Genomic DNA, 22,967 nt, shown 5'->3' with positions numbered 1-22,967 from the left:
CTAGCCGCCCCCAATCGGAGATGGAGTTTCCGCTGCGTCATCGCGCGGGCGGGCGGGGGCTATCCAATCAGCGCCCGGGAAGAACTGGCGTAACTAAACAGCGGCGGAAGAGGGTGGGAGGGTCATGACGCAGCGAGTTTCAGTCGTGACTTTTCCGGGGGCATCTTGGCGTCCCCTCTATTTCCCCTTAAAGTAAAACGTCGCCCGACGCACCCCCGTGCGTTTCCAGGGCGGGGGTGGCCGCCGCGGCGGGGAGGGCGGTGCTGACGCGAGCCGCGGCGGGGCCGGCGGCGGGGGTCACGTGGGCGTGTTTGGGGGCGGGGCCGCGCGGCGGTTCCGGGCGGTTGGGCGCGCGAGCGAGGAGCCCAGGCAGCCGCGCCTGCCCGCGCCCGCCCGCCCCGCCCCTGGATGCCGCTCTGCCCCGGCGCGGCCGCCGCCGATCGCAGCACAGGAGCCGCCGCCGCCGCCGCGGTTGATGTGGTTGGCCCGGGGCTGAGGAGGCCGCCAAGATGCCGCAGTCCAAGTCCCGGAAGATCGCGATCCTGGGCTACCGGTCTGTGGGTGAGTGGCGGGCGCCGCGCGGCCTCCGCGCCCGGGCCCGGCCTCGCCTGGGCGCCGGGACGCGGCGGCCCGGCCAAGTTTGGGGTCGGCGCGGCCATGTGGCGGCCGCGCGTTTCGTAACCAGCCGCCCGCGGCCGCCACCTCCATTTTGAGCCGAGGCGGCAAGGCCGGGCCCCGCGGGGCGGCGGCGGCTGCGGCGGCGGCGGGGGGCGGCCGGGGCTCGGGAGGACGTGCCTGGGGAGGCCGCGGGCGGACGGGGAGGTGCGGGGTGGCGGGGGCCGCCGAGGCGGCGGACGGGTCCGCTCCCGCCGGAACCGCCGCGGGGACCCACCGCACCTGTCTCCTCTCCGCCTTTTTGCGGCCGCCTGGCGCGATCCTGCCGGCGGCCTTTCCGCCCCAAATTAAATAAAGTCCGGGGGATTTTAACAAAGGAAACAGCACCTTGGGTTTTTTCTGTCCGTGGCGAAGTTCAGCGTTTTAAAGAAAACCAGGGACCTAAAGGACGTTTGGGTACCGAGGGCAAGTTTCCTACCGGAGAACCCGAAAGAGCCCTCTTCGGAAGCCCCCTCGGTGCGCGCGGCGGCCCAAGTAGGAAGGCGGAGAAAACGAGATTTCCGATCTCTCGGTGTCCTATTTTTCTTCGGGAAAAATTAAGGTCAGGTACTTGGAACCGGGCTGTTGAAGTAATTCAGAAGTTTGCTGGGGTTTCCCACCCACCCCCGAAGGCTGACATCGATCTGAAACTGTTGGTGGCGGTCGCCTTTTCGCCGAGCGGGGCGGGGGGCGGCGGCGGGGTCGCGGGCGGACGGGCTGCCGGAAGACGAGTGAGAAAACAGAACCGTTGAACTTACCCATGCTTCAGGGCGAGGCTTTATTGTCTTTGACAACCGGAAGCCTGGAGAAATTACGTTGATGCCTTCGCGTTGTGTTTAAGAAGTAACTGTCTAAGGAAAATGTGCACTTGATCCTGGGCGGGGGTTGGGGGTGAAAGCGAAGGTTTGGCGTCTACGGCGAAGGCAGGAGGAGGCGACAATAACCGCCATAGGCAAGCTGGTAACTGCCTGCTACCCATCGGATGAGCTCCCCGACGCCGCTTTCTGGTCTGCTTCCGCACCCCCATTTTCCACGGCCGGTGCCAGGGTCTGTGCTCTTTGACCAAGATCAGCTACAGCGTGCTTACTCATCCTCTTGTCGTCTCCCTCGTCAAAGTGCGGGGGGCGAGGGGTGGAGGGATCGTTAGAATGGGGGGCAGTCAGAGGCTGAGACATGCTTGTGTAGATAGGGGGTGCCAAGAGTCAGAGGGACAACTCTTGGATGATGCAGTGCCAAAGGATGGGTCTGTATGTGGGGGAAGAATGGGTGAGGGCCTTAGCAGCCGCAGCTGCGAAGGAACCATGCATCACACCGAGGCTTTTAAAAATCACTAGCAGTCCACTCCCCAAATGCCCATGTGGAATGGAACCTTTATTGGCAGCCTGAGTCACCCAGCCCTTGCTTCTCGGTTTTCGTTATTTCCCCGGCTTTTTGAAGAGTGGGATGGGGACATATCCTGCCTCTTGAATAAGTTCTAATCAGATAGATACATAGTTCCACAGTGCCCATTCGTTGAGGACAGCAGTCCCTGAAAAATTTACAGGTGATCTCTACCTGTGCTGCCTATTTTCAACCTGAGAGAATGTCCTAAAGATACTGACTTACTCCTTGAAATTCTCTAGATGGTGATTCTGGTCTTCAGTAATAAGCAAGTGTAGTGTTTATTGTGGTTTTGCTAAAGCAGTTCCTCATGTCCAGTTGAAATCCATTCTGTTTGGTCTCCCCATCTAATTCTCCTCTCCCTGAAGACCTGGGTGTGACAGGTCAACCCATAGCCTTCTGGTCACAAACATGTGTTTTAAAGTGCTTTTGAAATACTGTGCTTAACTGGCCTGCAGTGAGATACAGACTAAGTTCTGGTCCCTGTCTCTGTGCCTTCCATATGTCGTATTACCATATCCTACTTCAGGTAGTGATGATTAAAGTAAAAGGTATTTTGGAGCCTCTGCCTTTAATTTTAAAGTTGTTTACCTTTGTTAGGAACCAAGACACTTTGTGGTTTGTGGGCCTTTTGTTTCGCCGGCATCAAAAAAGGAAGTTATTTCCCTGATGCTATATACTAGCCACTCTTCAGAGAATTATTCTGTATTCAGACTTAAAAGAGTTTACGGACATGTTTGCTTCCATGTGATGCTGCGCTAGGGAAGTTTAAGTCTACGTGTTTCTATTGGGTCCTACTGACTCGTGGTACAAAAGGGGGAGCCGGGCTGACTCGAGAGTGCGCGACTCTTGATCTCAAGAGTTGTGAGTTCCAGGCCCCTGTTGGATGGAGAGAGTACTTAAAAATAAAATCTTTTTGAAGAAGGTTCAGCTAGGGGCGCCTGGGTGGCTCAGTGGGTTAAAGCCTCTGCCTTTGGCTCAGGTCATGGACCCAGGGTTCTGGGATCAAGCCCTGCATCGGGCTCTCTGCTCAGCAGGGCGCCTGCTTCCCGGAACCTCTCTCTCTGCCTGCCTCTCTGCCTACTTGTGATTTGTCTGTCAAATAAATAAATAAAATATTTTTTTAAAAAAAAAAAGAAAAGAAAAAGTTTCAGCTAGAAACCACACCTTTCTTAGAATGTTCTCTTGATTAAGTATCTTTTTTTTTTTTAAAGATTTTATTCATTTATTTGACGGAGAGATAGAGATTACAAGTAAGCAGACAGAGGGAGAGGGAGAAGCAGGCTTCCCACTGAGCAAGGAGCCCGGATGCGGGGCTCGATCCCAGGACCCCGAGACCATGACCCGAGCCGAAGGCAGGCGCTTAACGACTGAGCCACCCAGGCGCCCCTCTTGATTAAGTATCTTAATGCCAGTTTGACTAGTAGGGTACTTGTCATTGTGACTTTGTCATCTCACAAACTTTATTGTTAAAAGTTTGCTTTCAGCTAAAACTATTTAATGCTATGATTGTTTTACTTCGCTTTCAAATTTTGCATTTTTTAAAAAAATATTCATAAAATTACCACTGAGGAATGTATGATTCTCAGGCAATTTAATACAATCCTTTTTCCTGAAGTACATTTCCTGTTATTTACAATGTTAAGCTTCTAAGGACACGTCACCTACAACGCAGGCTGGCTGTCTGGGAGTGCTTTGTATTGTTTTGGTGGTGGCAAATGTTCCGCGCTCCCTTACGTCCATTGTTTCTAGTACAAACAAGTAGTCCTCTGATAGGAGGTAACTTAAGTTTGAAATGTAGTATCCGGGAACAATCCTTAAGTAAAATCCGGTACCCCCTTCACTGGAATCTTCTGCAGAGAGCTTTGATAATCTACTTTCCCATCAGACTCTAATCAGAAAATTTTTTGTTCTGGGGCGCCTGGATGGCTCAGTGGTTTAAGCCTCTGCCTTCAGCTCAGGTCATGATCCCAGGGTCCTGGGATCAAGCGCCACATCGGGCTCTCTGCTCAGCTGGGAATTTGCTTCCTCTCTCTGCCTGCCTTTCTGCCTACTTGTGATCTCTCTCTCTCTCTCTCTCTCTATGTCAAATAAATAAATAAAATCTTTAAAAAAAATTTAAAAAAATAAAAAAAATAAAAAAGAAAATTTTTTGTTCTGTAAAAGTCTCTTAGGTTAACAAAAGGGACAGGATCACAGGAAGATGAAAGATCATAAAAGAGAAAATGAAACAGTGCTGTGGTTTGGTAAAAGACAATTCAGAAGTAACTCAAATTATGATCTTGTCAGAATGTTTTAGGTAGAGAAGGTGCACCTTTCAGTTGGATGCTTCATAGGGAGAAATATCATTAAATTTGTTCCCAATAAAATACAATCCGGTTTTATTCTGATTTACTGTCTTTTTAAAATACCCTATCCTTTCCTGACACATTTCATTGAGAATGCTGAAGGTAGAACATTCTTTGCCATATATGAAATCCTCTAGCACATGAAGTTGTGTGTTCAGGCCCTCTTTAACGCTTTGGCTGTGCACCTGTGGGCAGGGTAGTCCCATAGCGGTCACCTTGTACTAAAGCTTGAAATGAACTCTTTTTGGGGGGCGTTCATTTGTTCTGTGCGAGAGTATAGTCAGAGCTTGCATTTGTGATTATGATATTTCAGTGTGGAATGTTATTTTGATGTCTATGTGGGTTATATCTATCCGTAATAACCTTCATCACCCCGAAAAGAAACTCTGTACCTGTTGACTGCCCCACTCACCCCTAACCCTGGCATCCATTAGCCTGCGTTCTCTTTCTATGAATTTTCCTATTTTGAATATTTCATATAAATGACGTAAATGGTCTTTTGTGACGAGCCTTTTTCGTTTAACATGAGTATTTTCAAGGTTCGTCCATATTCTGCATATACCAGTAATTCTCTTTTGTTGCCAAGCATTTCTCTGTTATTTGAATATGTCGCATTTGTCAGGTGATGGTCATGTGGTGGTTTCTACATCTTGGCTATTATGAATAATGGTGTATGATCATTCCTGTACAAATTTTTGTGTAGACATATGTTTCCATTTCTCTTGGGTATATTCCTCGGAGTGGAATTGCTGGGTCATATTTTTTTTTAATATTTTATTCATTTGAGAGAGAGAGAGAGAGCGCGTGCGCACAAGTTGGGGGGGGTCAGTGGAAGGGGGAGAAGGAGAAGCAGACTGCCCACTGAGTAGGGAGCCCAGCGTGGAGCCCTATCCCAGGACCCCAAGATCATGACCCAAGGTGAAGTCAGACACTTGGAGTGAGCCACCGGGTGCCCTTGTGTGTAACGTTTTGAGGAGCTGCTAAAACTGTTCACAGCAGCCGCACCGTTTTAATTCCCGCCAGTTGAACGTTGGTTTCAGTTTCTTTACATCCTCATCAACACTTGTAGTTGTCTTTTTTTTATTTTAGTCGTGCTTCTGGGTGTGAAGTGGTAGCACATGAGATTTGCATATGATTTCTCCCATTCTGTGGGGCTGTCTTTTCACTTCCCTGTTGATGTGCTTTGAAGCCAAAGTTTTCAATTTTGACAAAGTCTGGTTATTTTTTCTTTGGTGACTTGTGCTTTTGGTGTCATGTCTAAAAAACCATTGCCTCACCAAGGCCATGGAGATTTACTACTATGTTTTTTTCTAAGTGTTCTTATCATTTTAACTTGGACATATTTGATCTATGATCCCCTCAGAGTTAATTTTTATATAAGGTAGGAGATGGGGGTATGACTTTATTCTTTTACATGGGGATGTCATGTTGTCCCGGCACCTTTTATTAAAGACTTATTGAATTATCTTGACATCTGTGTCAAAAACTAAGGGACCATAAATGTTAGAGTTTATTTTTGGATTCTGTTCCTTTGACCTGTAGGTCTGTCCTTATACCAGTATCAACTGTCTTGATTGCTGTGGTTTGGTTGGAAACTTCAAAATAGGGACATGCCAGTCTTTATACTTTAGTCTTTTTCAAGATTGTTTTGGCTGTTGTGAATCCCTTGCATTTCCGTATGAGTACTTAGGTCTAGATTGTCAACTTCTGCCAAACACACACACAAACACACACACACACACACACGGATAAACCCACTAGGATTTTGACAGGATGTTTTATAGTTTTGTAATTATCTTTAAATGTTTGATTTTGAAACCAGCTGAATTCTCATATCTGCTTCTAAATTCATTCCACTGCAACATGTTATTGTAATGCGGTATGTGAGAGAACACCAGCCTCGCATAGATACCTAAGGGAAAGAGAGGAGTATTTTTTCTTTTTTTTAAGATTTTATTTATTAGAGGGGCGCCTGGGTGGCTCAGTGGGTTAAGCCTCTGCCTTTAGCTCAGGTCATGATCCCAGGGTCCTGGGATCGAGCCCCTCAGCAGGGAGCCTGCTTCCCTCTCTTTCTCTCTCTGCCTCTCTGCCTACTTGTGATCTATCTCTGTGTCAGATAAATAAAAACCTTTTTTCTTTTTTCTTTTTTTTAAGATTTTATTTATTAGAGCTCGCGAGCAAGGGGAGGGCCAAAGGGAGAGGGAGAAGCAGACTCCCCACTGAGTGCGGACCCTGATGTGGGGCTCAATCCCGTGACCCCGAGATCACCACCCAAGGGAAGTCAGGTGGCAACACTTTGCTACGCAGGCGCCCCAGGAGTATTTTAACACCTTTTTCAGATAATTGTTTATATTCTTTGCTGCTCACCAGAACTCCGTAGGTGTTGGTAGTAGTGTCCCCACCATAGGTGGTCAGTTGCAGTAGCCGCCTGAAATCATGTGGAAGAATTTTCTATTGTTACGTTGAATTCCATTGCTTATTTTGCACTTTGCATGGATCATCTACCCGTGACTTTGATTTTGTAAGGTCATATCTTGGTTATTTCGAAAAGAATGGTTTACTATTATGCAGATCCTTCCACATTTTGATACATTTCAACATACAAGCTTTTTTTTTTTTTTTAAGATTTTATTTATTTGAAAGAAAGAGCGTGTGCGAGTGAACCAAGGGAGGGGCAGTGGGAGAGAGAGAGACTCTCAAGCAGACACCCCATGAGCAGAGCCTGACCCTACTGGGGGCTCAGTCCCACCACCCCAAGATCGTGACCTGAGCCGAAACCAGGAGTCGGGTGCTTCACTAACTGAGCCACCCAGGCGCCCCAACATACAAACTTTTTAATCACATTTTTTTTTTAAGATTTTATTTATTCATTTGACAGACGGAGATCACAAGTAGGCAGAAAGGCAGGCAGAGAGAGAGAGGAGGAAGCAGGCTCCCTGCTGAGCAGAGAGCCCGATGTGGGACTCGATCCCAGGACCCTGAGATCATGACCTGAGCTGAAGGCAGAGGCTTTAACCCACTGAGCCACCCAGGTGCCCCATAATCACATTTTTTAATACCACCATCAGTCTCCTTAGGGAAAAAATGTAAATATTGGGAAGCTTTAAGCTCACCATGAGTGATGCAGATTCTCCAAAATTCGAATTTCCTTCCTGAGGGTTTGAATGGGATCATCGGCAAAGTGTTGCCACTTGTACTTGAAGTGACAGTCTCCTTTCTTTCATTTCAAGAAGACCCCTGCCGAATGCAAACTATTTGAAATAATGATCATTTATTGGCCATTTTTGCAAGTAAAAGTGATGGTTTGTGATAAAAGTGGCTGTTTTCAGATCACTTCACAAACATGGCACACGTGCTTTGCTTCGAGACGACTGTCGCGCTCTGGTATGCGGCAGCGCCCTATGTGTGCATCCTGTTTGGTCACACGGTATTGAAAGGCGTGCTTAAGGGTCAAGATAAAATTAATCGTTTTTACTGCCTCCTCAAGGACACTGTTAAGTGAAGACAGTTTGGTGTTTTCACGGCAGGTGCATGGTCGTGGAGAGAACAGTGCTTTCCCACAACCGTGCACGGTCACAGTCTGGATTCGTGCGGAGGGCCCTTGCACCATTGGTGCAAACGTGGACGTGGTGGCAAAGGCTAATAATATCTCGGTAAGGCGGTGGAAATAGTTTTGACCTCATGAGCCCCCTGGAAAGGGCTCAAGGGACCCCTAGAGTGTCTCTGGCTCCCTTGGGGACTCACTGAACCACGGGACGCAGAACCTGGCCAGACTGCTCGCTGTGCTTGTGCAGAATTGAGTCAAGCGTGGCTGCATCGCAGATGCTGCCCAAGGAGTGTGGTCACCACGGGCTTAGACGACCCTTCCAGAAGAAGCCCTGTCACCTGGTAGGAGAGAGAGATGGTGAGGCAGAAAAGCACGTGCATGCTTGGGAACTGAAGGAGGCAGGGGGGCTAGCGGAGAATGTTGGGGAACCAGGAAATGAAGTTGGAGGTGGTCAGGGGCCGTGGATGAGGCAGGGCCTTGCAGGAAGTTCCAGAGGCTGTTCCTCCGGAGCTTAAGCAGTGGGTTACTAGAGTATGGGGAGACTTGGGGTACCTGAAGCCGGTGGACGTGGCCTCCGATTGTGGTGCAGTTTGGGGTGAGTGTTGTTTTTTGATCTGGTAATGACGAGGCTCCCAGAGATTAATAAAAACTTGCCACGGATGGCAGCATCTCAGGACCTATCTGTGAGTAATGCGGTTTTCCCATACAAGCGCGAGAATTGGGGTGCGGGGTGGGGACCTGAGTACCAACAAGATTATCACAAAATCAGAAACAGCCGTCTCTACCTGTGATTATGAAGTTGGTAATACCCAACACTTTTCTTACTTGAGGGTCTAAAATAAGGCACTGACAACTTCAGTATTGCCCATGGGTAAATTGTACTTGGTTATTGGAGTAAGTCAGAATTGAACTTGGACATGATTGTGCAGGTTAAACCATTTTCAGGTCTTGAGTGATCACCCTTGGGAGAAACTTTATTCTTAGTTCTAGAACTATTTATCATGAAATACCAAAGTAATAAGCCTGGAGTGATATAGTGCAAACTCGTGAGGGCCTTCATCATTAATTACTTGCTGGATTTAGAAATATAATTTAATATCAAACTCAGAGGTCCTGGAATACTGTTTTAGTATTTCAATATTCTTTTTTTTTTTTTTAAGATTTTATTTATTTATTGACAGAGAGCGATCACAAGTAGGCAGAGAGGCAGGCAGAGAGGGGGAAGCAGGCTCCTTGCTGAGCAGGGAGCCAGATGCGAGGCTCAATCCCAGGACCCTGAGATATGACCTGAGCTGAATGAAGGCAGAGGCTTAACCCACTGAGCCACCCAGGGACCCCAGTATTTCAATATTCTTAAGTATATATTGGGCCTCTGATTAAAAAAAGAGTTCCACATAGGACATTGGAATTTGAAGACTAAATTGAGATTAATTTAGAACAGAAGCACTAGAAGCAGAAATCTGGCACTTTGAGGGCAAGGGAAGGCAGGGCAGTTTGAAGACCCTAATAAAAGCATGTCCTTTTTTGATAGGTGTCCCTCTTACCTCCCTGTCCCCTCTCCCTCATTTCTCTTTTTGTTGTGCTTACTCGTTTGCAGAAAGACTCCTCAGGGACTTTTGAAACGGAAATTGGTGTTTTAACAAGATATGTGATCCTACTTCTGGCAAGATCAAAAGTTGATAAGGGTAAATAATTTGTGCACGTGGAGATGAAATACCAGCTCTTACAGTTAATATAGTTTGATGAAATGAAAATGCTTTTCTAGGACTTCTATTAGATATAAATGCATCCAGCTGACATTTTGCTGGTTTTCAAATCTAAATCACATTCAGAATTTATTTTAAAGAGAATATTTTTAAATATAGGTTCTTCTTTTTTTTTTTTTTTTAAAGATTTTACTGATCTAGGGAGGCTGGGTGGCTCAGTTGGTCAAGCAACTGCTTTGGCTCAGATCATGATCCTGGAGTCCCAGGATCGAGTCCCATATGGGGCTCCCTGCTCAGCGGGAAGTGTGCTTCTCCCTCTGACCTCTCCCCTGTTGCGCTATCTCTCTCTCTAATAAATGAAATCTTTAAAAAAAAAAAATTTATTGGTATATGGGGAGGCAGTTTGAGCAAGAGTTTAAGAACAGAAGGAGGGAGAAGCAGACTCCCCGCTGAGCGGGGCGGCTGGATGTGGGACTTGATCCCAGGATTCTGGGATCATGACCTGAGCATACCGCAGCTGCTTAACACCTGAGCCACCCAGGTGCCCTGGTTCTTTTTATTCTTGTTCATGACTTGTATAGGTGCCTGAGTAAAAAACGTAAGTGGCAAAATTCAACTACGGTGGCTAACCTCAAGGGGAGGAAGGCTTAAGATGACCTTGGCACACTGGACTCAGCAAGGTCAAATGTGACTCTTTGTGGCTGGAGGGTAAGTGGGAAAACACTGGAATCTCTGGTCCCCATGCTAGACAGGAGTTATACGTGGTAGGGTGACTCTCTGGCCAGGCTTATGTGGCCTTGAGTATCCCGGCAGGGGTGGGCCGGGCGGATGCCGGACTCTGGAGACCTGAGTGTTCTGCGAATGAAGTTTGGCCTGGAATGTTACTGAGACGGCTACAGGAGGAAAGGACAACCTGAAATGTCAAGTCATGAGGCGCCTGAGCAGTGTGGTCGGTTGAGCGACCAACTCTTGGTTTCAGCTCAGGTCATGATCCCGGGGTCCTGGGTTTGAGCCCCACATCCGGCTCTGCGCTCATTGTGGAGTCTGCTTCAGGATTCTCTCTCTCTCTCACTCTCCCTCATCTCAGCCCCCATCCCAGCTCATGTACACATACTCTCTCAAATAAATCTTTAAAAGAAAGAAAGAAAGAAGTCTAAAGTCTTATGTTTGTGTTTCAGAAAAGGTCCCCTGAGTGCCCACAGGTTGAGGACCCGGGTCCATTTTCCCAGCATGTTAGTTACCCAGCATGTTAGTTACCCAGCACTCCTTCCGCAAGTAGAACGGTCTCTTCAGTGCGGGGTGTCACGTGTTGGGGAGCAGTGCCAGCTTAGAGGAGTGCTTCTTGGAGGTCATGAGCTTTCCCTGAAATCACAAGCATATTTTCTGGGGAAGGAGTTGGCGTCTGTCAGCTATCCAAAGGGCTTCATTCCCCTGAAAGATTGAGTTGCTAGAATGACGGGTTGGAGGGGACACTGTGGATTCGGTGTCATGTTACTTAGGTGATCATTAGGTGTTCAAATCAGTCCCTACCGTGTGCCAGACACTGTGTACTCAGCCACAGAGGCAGAGACAGTCCTGCTTCCTGCCCTCAGGGAGCTTCGTCTGGGGAGGGAGGCCCGGGAGACAGTACTGCTACTACTACTAATGGTTTTTAAAGCATTAGTGGTATGGAGTGCCCTTACACACCGTGAGGTGCGTGCTATTAGGATGGAGAAGATGATGCCTGTTTTGCAGATGAGGAGATGAGCGACAAAAAGGTTAAATGGATTTGCCCAAGGTCAAACGTGAAGTAGCTGAGCCAGGATCTGAATTTCAGCCCTAGTCCAGAGCCAGCACTCTCTTTGGGCCGCTACCCAGATGATTGGGCTAAATGCTTCGAGAGAAATCCTCGAGGGGAGAAATCCTGTAACCATGCACAGGGGTGGAAAAAGGTCCCCAAAGAACTGTCATGAGAGCTGGAGTTAGCCAGGCAGAGGTGAGAGGTGCGGGGTCAGTGGGGTAGGAAGGACAGAGCCTTACGGTCCAAAGGAGCAGCATATGCCAAGGATGAGTGGATTTCGGCTCAGTGTGGCTGGACCTGGGAACGGTGAACGAGGCTCAAGGAGTAGGATGTGATTGGGCAGGGAGGGGTTATCCGTGTGCCCGCTGCCTACCAAGAACAGCCTAGAGGGCCTTATTGTGCAAGTTTCAGACTTTGCCCTAGAAATGGAGGAAAGTCATTGACGGGTTTTAAGCAACAGATAAAATGATCGTCTACACCAGGATGGACAAACTTCTGTACGGAAATTGTAAATTATGTATTATATACTGTACTGTTGCAGTAGAGTGATCTAGAGAAAAGAAAACGTCCCTGGGAAGAGCACAAGGAAGAGGAAATACATGTATAGTGCTGTAGTGTCATTTATCGGAAAACCTGCATATCCGTGGACCTGCACAGTTCGCACCCATGTTGCCCTGGAGTCCGTCCGCTGCCGCCTCCCCTCGGAGCAAGCAAGCGCTGTAGACAGTACATCAGTGAGTGTGGCCGTGTGCCGTGCAACCGTATTTACAGACACTGACATTTGAGTTTCATCCAATTTGTACATCGTGAAATATTACTGATTTTTTTTTTCAGCCAGTTGAAAATGTAAAAACCACTTGTAGATCCTGGGCTGTAGTTTGCTGATCTTCCTGGTGTGTATCCTCAAGAAGACCCCTCCCTCTGGCGGCTCTGGGAGGGGGGTGGGGTAGTCAGGGAAAGGAAGTGCCAGGACCAGCCACGTACTGAAGTTCATGGGCCAAGGTGTCAGACACTGGTGCAGTACGGGCAGGACGATGAGGCGGAGCTGAGAAGTGACAAGGGGGGAGTCGCCAAGAGGCGATGTTAAGGAAAACTTCCAGGTGGTTCGCATGAGGCTCTGAGTGAACACCTGTGCCCTTGGCTAAAGGGAGAAGGGGTACACCGGGATTTGGGGGTGGACCACATTCATTTGTGTACCTGCTAGATCTACCTACTCACCTTGCTCTCTGGCTATAGAGGACCTAGTAGGGACCCACACAGTTCCCATGGTCCTAGAGTAGGTGGCTGTGCCTGCATTTTGGAGGGTGTGCTGCCCCTGGGTGGTCCTGTCACCTGTGGCTGTACCCAGACACACCTTCCTGCTGCGGTGTTGTCTCCCTGCTGCCACAGGAAACAGGAGGTCGCAAGACCCGTCGGACCCATGCGCACTGACACTGCTCGCTCCGCCAGGCAGGGGTGCTAAGGACTCATGTCTGTCTCCAAGGATGTTCCTTGCTTTGGGGAGACAGGGAGTCGGGCTTCATCTCTAGACTACTTCTTTCCTACTTTTCTGGGTTTTTTCTTAAGTAGGCCTCACACCCATTGTGGAGCCCAAGGCAGGGCTTGAACTCATGATCCTGAGGTCGAGACCTGAGCCTAGATCAAGAGTCAGACTCTTGGGGCGCCTGGGTGGCTCAGTCAGTTAGGCCTCTGCCTTCGACTCGGGTCGTGATCTCAGGGTTCTGGGATCGAGCCCCGCATCGGGCTCTCTGCTCAGCGGAGAGCCTGCTTCCTCCTCTCTCTCTGCTTGCCTCTGCCTACTTGTGATCTCTGTCTGTCAAATAAATAAATAAAATCTTTAAAAAAAAGAGAGCGAGACTCTTAACTGACTAAGCCACCCAGGTACCTCTAGACTTTTTCTTTTTTTTTTTTTTTTTAATATTTTATTTATTTATTTGACAGAGATCACAAGTAGGCAAGAGAGGCCAGCAGAGAGAGGAAGGGAAGCAGGTTCTCTCCTGAGCAGAGAGCCCGATGCGGGGCTCCATCCGAGGACCCTGGGATCATGACCTGAGTCGAAGGCAGAGGCTTTAACCCACTGAGCCACCCAGGCGCCCCGTGAAGTGTGTTTTTATAAAAGAAATTGTTTTCTTAATCCAACCATGTTTCTGGATGACTATTATCCTAAAATATTGGACTACACACAAAATGGACATAGCTTCCATTTCTTAAACTGTGGAAGTCTTTTTGGTAGGCAGCTAAGTTTATACAAGTAGGATGTTCCCTGTACCCTTAAAACCATGGCATAGAGTGGCACTGTCCATCAGAAATACAATGCAAGCCATCTAGGGAATTTAAAATTTTCCAATAACCACATAAAGCAGTAAGAAGGAATAATTGAAATAATTTAAGTATATGTTTGATTTAGCCCAGTAAGTCCAAAATATTATTTCAGTGTATGTTGAATATTTTTTATATTGTCACTTTTTTTAATGCAAAGCTTTGATATCTTATATGTTTTACATTATGTATGATGCGTGACTAGCCACGTTTCAAGTGTCCACTGCCCACTGGCTCCCCACCGTGGACAGCACAGAAGTAGGGAGGAGGGAATTGGTGGTCATAAATGGATCATTTTAGAGTCTTAAAAAACTTTTGAAGAAATAATTTTTATAAGTAACCATTTGTGCTGATAACTATCTCTTTTCATTTTCCTAATTTCTTATTACTCATTTTGATGAGTCTTAAACTATGTGCTTTTTAATAAATTAAAGATTGTGTTGTAATTTGAGAATTTATCTCATTGCTTTTTCCCTAGCCCTTTTCCTCCCTGGACCTGGGGCTTCTCTCCACTTTTGGCCACATGTGTAGCAAAATTCTTTCTTCATAGTTGCTGAACACTGAATTTCCTGCAGTTTATCATGTCTGTCCCTGCCTTCCGGCTCGGCTGTGTCTTTGAATCATCCCAGGGAAATGGATCTCCTGTTTTAAAACTCTTCAGGGAGATAGTTTCATAGCCTTTCTTGGCAGAATTTTGTTTTTCTTTTAGTTTAATAACTCTGACAGTTAATAAAATTCTTCCATTTATGTAACTCAAATCTTTATGTCTTATTATAAACTTACCTCTTGTATTCTCCGTGGTGTATGTTTGGTAGCATCATGCTTGGCAGTAGTGGGCACCCGGGAAGTATTTGAATGAGGAATAACTATGAACCAGTTTTGCTCAGTCATTCTGTCTTATGTTTGTTGTAATAATAATTGCACCTTCATTTTTTTCTCACCTAGCATCTATTTTTAAAAGTCGGGAAGGGGGTGTGAGAAAGAATGAGATGATGTCAGCCCTGGTTAACTCATAGGAACAAATGAGCTAATTCATAGGAAAATGTACAAACTCTTAAAACGGTATCTGGCTCGTAGGTCCTGGTGAGCAGTTGAATTTTGGATTCTCTGCATCACATGCCTTCATCTGACTCTGATGGAAATGTGGGGATGGGTTCATGTATTAAGATCATGGCCAACACAGAACATAGAAGGATTCTTCATGCGCTGCCTTTTTAAATTAGAATGGTGAGGTCAGTGTATTTTTTGCAGAAGGCTTCCTTGGTGACCCTGATGTATATGCCTGTCACCTCACCCCCTCAATAAAGCAACAGCCTGCCGTTGACAGAACCGTTCATCTTTCCCTGAAGTGGGTACGGTTCTTGAGTAAGCATCTAATTGGCATTGCGTTTCGTGTAGAGAACACATTGGTGAACCTTCATACAGTTCGTTGTTGTTCTAGCCTTTTCTATGACGATCTGTTCAGGTTGCTGTCCCTTTATAACTGCACCTTCTGCTGTTTGCAGACTGGGTTGCTCTGTCGATGTCCTTCCTCTTGGTGGTTCCCAGAGAAAGACCTTCCTGGAATTCACGCCGTGTCCCTGTGACACTCTTGAATCCACAGAACGCCACAGAGATGACAGTGGGCCGGTGCCAGGCCTTACTCCTTCAGAGATCAGCAGCTTCTGCTTTTGTGTTCTATGGAGCCACAAGGAACACGTGGGCGTGCTAGGCGAGGAGGACGTGTGGGCGATGGAAGGCCCAGCCAGCCCAGCTGAGGCTCGCTACCCCCCAGTGCGACCAGGGAGTGACTGCCAGACCAGCAGAGAGCCCAGCTGAGCCCAGCCTCGGTTGTAGAATTCGAGAACAGAGGACGTGGCTGTCGGTATTAGCCACTGAGTTTTGGGGTGGGTTGTTATCCAGCAGTGGATGACGGAGCAGTTGGTAGTTCACTGCTGGGGAGTGGGATATTTTTATACTTCCTGCCTTTTTTTTTTTTTTTTTTTTTCTTTTAAGTAATCTCTACACCCAGCTTGGGGTTCGAACTCACAATCCTGAGATCAAGAGTCATACATACTCTCCACCAACTGAGCCAGCCGTGTGCCCCTGTCACGTTATTTTGAGGCTTGAGCTGAAGTAGTTGTTAGTATCTTTCATTTTCTTAGATTACAGATTAATTTATTAGCTGTAATTATTGAATGCCTTTGTCTCCAAAGCTGATTATTTTAGTCTTAAGAGCAGTTAATAGTTAATAGTACTACAAATAGGGACATTCAGCAAGAATTTACGATGTACCAGCTTTTCCACGCGTATTTTTTCATTGAAACCTCACAGCAATCTGTAAGGTAGGGACTGGTATTATCTCCAGTTTACAAACAAGGAAACAGACTCAGGAAAACTGCCTGCGGTAACATAGCTAATCACCATACTGTTCCGTGATAATAGTGAAAAATAGTAAATGTCTTCCTCTTTTTTATACTTTTCTAAATCAACTTTTATTGATGTATAATCTACATATAATAAAGTATGCATTTCAAGTGTAAAGTTACATGAGTTTTGATAGATTTATTCACCTGTGCAACCATTACGCCAAAATACGAAATATCTCTCTCACCCCAGAACATTCCCTCGTAGCCCACCCCAACTCCCAGGCAAGCAGCGATCTGCTTCCTGGCACCGTGGGTTGGCTTTCCTTGTTGTACAGTTTCATATAGATGGAATCATACAGTGAACACTCTGGCTGCTTTCAAAAAACGTGATAGTTTTTAGGTTGATCCGGTTGTCACACGCCTAAGTGGTTTCTTTTTAATCGCTGAGTAGTAGTCCCTCGTATGGGTACACCATGGTCTGTTTCTCCTGTCGCCTGTGAATCGTTTCCAGTATTTAACTACTAAGAGCAAAGCTGTGAGAACCATTTTTTTTTTAAGATTTTTTTATTTATTGGACAAAGAGATGCACAGCAAGAGAGGGAACACAAGCAGGGGCAGAGGGAGAGGGAGAAGCAGACTCCCCGCTGAGCAAGGAGCCCGACACAGGGCTCGATCCCAGAACCCCGGGATCATGACCTGAGCCAAAGGCAGACGCTTAACAACTGAGCCACCCAGGTGCCCCATGGAAACCATTTCTTACCATTTGTGGACACGCAGTCATTTGTCTTTGGTAAATACCTCGGACTAGTGTTGCACGGGCCACATGTATGTAAGTGCGTAATTTTGTTGGAAACTGCCAAACTGTTTCCCAATATATCTGTACCATTTTACACTCCCCCCAGCAACAGACGAGAGTTCCAGCCTCCCTGATGCTCCGTATCCTCGAACGCTTTAACCTCAGCCGTGCTAATGCTACGGTGGTGTTTTGTTTGAATTGTCCAGTGACTAGGGAGGGGAGCAACTTTTCCTTTACCTGTTGGTAATTTGTAGAGCTTTGTGAGGTCTCTGTTCGAGTCTTCTTGCCTCTCTTATTGGGTTCCTTTTGAGTTATTTTGAATAGCAGACTCAGAAAGGTGCTCAGTGATTGCGGGGGGCTGGGGAGTGCCCAGGGGAATGGAGGTGACGGCCGACAGGAATGGGGTTCCTTTTTGGAGTGATGAAAATGTTTCAAAATTGGTTGTGGTGAGGACGGCACAGCCCTGTCGATATACTAAAAAGTTAATTGTGCTCTTTGTAAAAGTGGTTACATTATATAGTATCTGAATTTCGTCATCATGAAGTTGTTTAAAATAGAAAGGCAAAACAAGTGTCTTCGTCTCCTGGGGTGGCAGCGAAGGGCCCCGCAGATGGCAGACTGTGACAGGCCTTCATCATCTCACAGCGCTGGGCTCAGAAGCATGAAGTCGGGCCCTGCCCACTTACAAGGTGCGCGGGAGGGTCTGTTCCAGGCCTCTCTCCTTGGCTTGGATATATTTAAATGTTTCAGAGGCACCGTTCATCAAGCGCACGGAATGGAGTAAAGTAGTAGAAACCATGAATGTGTTCACGGCTATTTCAGGGGGAGGATTTAGAGGAGAGCTGGGGGGAAATGGGATCCAGAACACTAGGAGCCAGAAGAGCATTTGCGGGAATAAGAGGTGGGCACAGCAGGTGATCTCTGAGGTTAGGCACGGCCTCGGAAGCACAGCCGCGCCCCGGTGCCTGGCTCTTCTTAAATATTCTTAAATACTTAGGACGTGAGCTGCTGGCAGGAACTGGAAGCTCTTCTTAAATATTCTTTAAATACTTAGGACGTGAGCTGCTGGCAGGAACTGGAAGCTGTGGGGACATCCTGGAGGCTGGAAGAGAAAAGTGACCTAGGGTGGTCAGTTAAATTTGAATTTTGTTTCCTGAGGACAGCGCTTCTTAAGTTTTAGGGTGCAGTGGAAAGGGGCGGGGGGGGGGTAGAGCTTGTTAGTACTCCCAGAGGGTTTGGTTGGGGCCCGAGGATTTGCATTTGTAGTAGGTCACCCTGGGATGCTGCTGGGGGAACCACATTTTCACTACTCCTCTCTGGAGAGGCTTCCTAAAGCCTTGGGACCGCGGGGGTGAGGGGGGGCGGGCTGGAAAGACCAGAGATTAAGAGTAGCTGTTAACAGACAGGACTGAGGGTTTGTCTGCGGCAGAGCTCAACAGGCTCACCAAAGGCAAATGATTAGATTGAGATCAGAGGATGTTTTCAAGGAGCCCAGAGAAAGGAAATTGGAGGATAGACAAGATAGTAGTGAACAGTGATTTATCTCGGGGCAAGGAAGTGAAAGGTGGTGGAGATTGGAGATTCAGGATATGATCGTTAAGAGTAGTGGATTTCTGACCTTTGTGACTGCCGCCTTATAACTTGATTATTCGAAGTCCGCTCTGGTGTTCTTTCTTTAAGAACAGTGTTGCTGTCTGGGCGGCTCAGTGAAGCGGCTGCCTTCGACTCCGGTCATGGTCTCCGGGCCCTGGGATCAAGCCCCACATCGGACTCTCTGCTCAGCAGGGAGTCTACTTCTCCCTCTGTATGCGCGCTTCCCCCCGCCCCCAAATAAATAAAATCTTTATTTAAAAAAATAAAAACCGTGCTGATCATGGCTCAGTATATTAATTTCATGACCTGGTGGGTTACAGCCCCTGGTTTGACAGTGTTACTTCCAGAGATGTCCTGGACAGGAGTCAGAAAGTAAGGGTGCTGGGAGAATGTGCCGTCCTGCTTGGGATTGGTACGCGGGAGGTTGCAAACGAGGGGGAGTCTTCTGGGTGGGGCAACCAGCCGGTGTTTCATGGTATGCGCACGAGGTGGCATGGAGGGAATTATCGGTGGCAATTCCGGTGACGCTTTGAAGCTAAACCATCTTATATATGTGGACGGCAGGGTCCCGTAAGCTGATGTGGAGAATTTGAGGTGAAAAGGAAAGCAGTGCTCGAAATGGATTGTGTCCCAGATACATCACACTGTTCCCAGTGGACCCTTGCGCCAAATGATTTGACAGACTAGTTGGTAGATTGAAACCTACTCCTCCCCATTATGTCCCAGTGAACAAGGAACGTGTCAGCTGTTCCATAGAGTGCTGCTTGGGGGAGGGGAGAGAGAGGTAATACATGAAAATAGTGTGGGTTTTTAGAAGAATAATCATGATGGGGCACCTGGGTGGCTCAGTGGGTTAAGCCTCTGCCTTCTGCTCGGGTCATGATCCCAGGGTCCTGGGATGGAGCCCCGCATCCGGCTCTCTGCTCAGCAGGGAGCCTGCTTCCTCCTCCCCCTTTGCCTGTTGCTCTGCCTACTTGTGATCTCTGTCTGTCAAATAAATAAGTAAAATATTCAAAGAAAATAATCATGACAACTAGTTTAGAATTAATCTGAAAGCTCTTAAAGTGTTTTCTGTACAGTGCCTGTTTTGCAGCAGTCACGAGTGTGAGCGGTTCGGTCAACAGCCTTGCAGGTGTGTCTTGCGAAGTGAAAATACCAAGTGAACAAACTTACTGGCCATATTATCCTTGGCAAAAAATACGTAAATGCTGTGTTTACCTGGTAGATGTTTAGAAGAAACTTACTAAAAGTGATCTGTAGGATTTTTTTAAAGTTAAGGTGGTTTTTAGTCTGGCAGAAGAATATTTGTGGGCTGCTGGGATATATTGTTTTCATACCTTTTTAGTGCTGTTAGCCTAAAAGGAGTGATCTGTGCCTCTCTCTGCAATGATAACACGTCGGGTAAGTGCTGCCCTTCAGTTTGTTTCAGATCACTCCTGTATTGTCTTCCGCATTTCTCCAGAGAGTTGATCTGGAATTTGAAATCCCCTCAGGTTATACTAATTTATGAGCCTACTGAGAGAGAAGATGAAACACCTTCAGGAAATAACGAGTCTTCCAGATTCTGAATCTGATGAACGCAAAGGCCACAGTAAACATGTGAGATCATAATGGGGAGGGGCTTGTTAAATGTGATGAAGTACAGAACATCCTTGGCACCCTCGTCATTGGTGCCTCGGCGCACTTGTCACTAACGCGAACAGTGCACTGACAGTGGCCCTCGGAGCTGCAGGTGAACGTGAACTGCACAAAAGCCTGACCTACGAGCCAAGCTGCTGCTTTAGAGGACAATGGTGTCCCCAAAAGCCAGAAATGGTTGGAACCAGGACTGGGAACATGAGGGATGGTGGGATTTGTTGACTAAGAGTAATATGAAAATTTCAACACTGGTTGTTTAATAATTCTGCTTTTTAATGGAAACAGCCAAATACCCCACTGTGTCATGTCAGCAAATGTAGTCTTCCTGTCCCTTCTTAATTTAAATAATTAATGATGTCCCCTTAGGGGAGAGAACCCTGGAGGAGAGATCCAGAGGAGGCCCGGGCTTCTCCGCAGTCCTGCCTCCGCTAATGGATGGTCCCTTTCTCCTAGGACCAAGCTGATTGAGGAAGCCAGTTTGCTCCCTAAAGACAAGGCTTTTAAATTCAGGCGTCCCAGTTACGCGTGAAGACAAGAGTTTGCTGTCACCCCGCTTTGTGATTTGGGTGGGGCCACGCTGTCTGCTTGTGCCGGAAGGATTCTTGGTGTTTTTCAAGTCAAATGTCAACTGAGCCTGTCAGAAAATTTCTGCCCTTCATGGTGCAAACAAGGAGCTCTTTGATATGTACCAATAATTGTATTTTTAAAACTTCGTCCACTTGTTTATCTAAAACTTCATTGTTGCGCTTAATCTCATGGGATCTTATTTAATGTAACTTTCTTCAATTTTTTGTGACAAGGGCAGAGATTCTTGTCCCCGTCCCTTGAGTCCTGCAGCAAGGCCTGTCCTTGACAGCTGTTGTGTCCTGTCCTCCTCTTGGGCTTACCGAGTAGACCATACTTAACCCCTTTCTTTCACTATTTTTAATCCAGTTCTACTTTGGAAAAGGTGTAAATAATCGTTTTAATCCCTTGTAACTCTTGCCCATTTATCTTGAGAAAAAATTACCTCCTGCTTTCTTCCTTCCCTCTGCCCATTTACAAGCCAGCAGACTCCCGGTAGCCTACAGAAGTGCACCAGAGTGCCTGGAAGGACTCTTCAGAAGCCTCAAAGAAGTCTCTTTTCTCTTTTGTCTAATTTCTTTTGCTTCAAACCATAGCATTCAGTGGAAATTAAGAATTTTCTTATTCCTTTGAATTTTTCAGTTTTGCTAACAACTTAATAGAAGCTTTTCCCTTGCTATTTCCTTGCATAAAATACTTGTGCTGTATTTGAAGCCAGATGCTGTGTATGAGCTAGCCTAGGTGACGTGCTGTCTTTGCAACACGATCCTTTCGCGGTGCTGAGCCCCTGGACGACCCCTGCCTCCTGTAGGGCACCGGCAGGACAATGAAAGGCAACTAAACAAATAGGACAGAACCTTTTCTTTATCCTGTTGAAAAGTGTTTCCTGGGCACGTGTATATAGGATTGAGAGCTTGTGTAGTATCTGGAACGTATGCGCATGCGCTGAGGGCACGTACGTTTTCATTTCATTCATTCGTTCTGGGAAGAGAGCGTCTGCAGTGCCTCGGCCACCAGACTGGTCTCGGTGGGCCAGTGAGTTGGAGAGAATGTGGGATCATGTCAGGCACTAGAAAGAAACAAAGCAGGATGGCTGTGACAGATGCCCTGGAGGGGGGCGCGCCCGCCACAACGGCCGTGGGGCGGTCTTAGCGGAGGTGTCTTTAAGGAAGGGAGACACTGGGGCCGTGGGCAGAGCAGGGCCCGGCCAGGGAGGGCCTGGGGTTGTGGGCCTGGCTAGGAGTTGGGGATTTATTCTAATCGCACTGAGGATTTTAAGTGGGGAGGTGACGAGTAACTGTCAGAAGCTCTCGGAGGCTGCTTTGTAGGCAACGAATTCAGGTTTTAATAATTCCAGAAATACTTTGAACTGTGTGTTTCACTGCTCATGAGGAGTAAAACGGGCCTGCCTCCTTAGGGGTTTTCTAGTTGTCTCCCCACAGCTTCCGCTCTTAAACCGGTTTATTAATTCATTAATTTCTAAGTGTGCGGGGCCTGCCTTCGCCGTGAAAACGTGCCACCTGCCAGCTACCCTCTCGCGGGCCGGAGGAAGGCAGCCGCAGCCTAAACCCTGGGCCAGAAGGTTCCTGGTACAAACCTCACTCCCTGAGGATCTTTTGGGGTGGTGGTGGTGTCGTTGTTGTTTTTAAAGATTTTATTTATTTGACAGACACAGCGAGAGAGGGAACACAAGCAGGAGGAGAGGGAGAAGGAGAAACAGGCTTCCCGCTGAGTAAGCCCGATGCAGGGCTCGATCCCAGGACCCTGGGACCATGACCTGAGCCGAAGGCAGATGCTTAATGACTGAGCCACGCAGGCGGCCCTATCCTGAAGATCTTGGGAGCTGGCACTTGAGTGAGACGCAGCAAGCGTGTGGAGCTTGTGTTTAAAATTCACTGTGCTCTGAGGGGCCGCCCGGCCGGCTCAGTGAGAAGAGCAAGCGACTCTTGATCTTGGGGAGTAGATTCAAGCCCCACTCTGGTGTAAAAATTACTTAGAGATAAAATGTTGAGGCACCTTGGGTGGTGCAGTTAAGCATCAGCTCAGGTCACGATCTCAAAGCCATGAGATCGAGCCCCGGGTCGGGGTCCACGCTCAGCTGGGAGTCTGCTTGAGACTCTCTCTCCCTCTGTCTCTGCCCTTCCCCTCCACCCCCCGCCCCGTGCTCGCTCACGCATGCACGCAGGCTCTCGCTCTCTCTCAGATAAATAAATCTTTTAAAAACATAACACCTTTGAAAATTGTGCTCTGAGAATGCATAAGAAAAGAAAGGGACCGGGGTGAGATATGGGAGG

General features: G+C 47.5%; 1 protein-coding gene across 1 annotated transcript in view; it reads left to right on the top strand.

Annotated features, from left to right (window-relative positions):
- Positions 1-393: 393 nt before the first annotated feature.
- The window catches only part of RHEB (Ras homolog, mTORC1 binding), a 43,538-nt gene continuing 20,964 nt past the window's right edge, over positions 394-22,967 (top strand). The window contains exon 1 of the mRNA XM_044246877.1: positions 394-561. Coding sequence (XP_044102812.1) covers positions 510-561 — 52 coding nt within the window. The 5' untranslated portion in view covers positions 394-509. The remainder of the gene's footprint in view (positions 562-22,967) is intronic.

Source organism: Neovison vison, chromosome 4 (assembly GCF_020171115.1).
Source record: "Neovison vison isolate M4711 chromosome 4, ASM_NN_V1, whole genome shotgun sequence".
Classification (NCBI taxonomy): domain Eukaryota; kingdom Metazoa; phylum Chordata; class Mammalia; order Carnivora; family Mustelidae; genus Neogale; species Neogale vison.
Note: the sequence above shows the minus strand (reverse complement) of the source record. Positions and strands in the feature narration are given on the sequence as shown.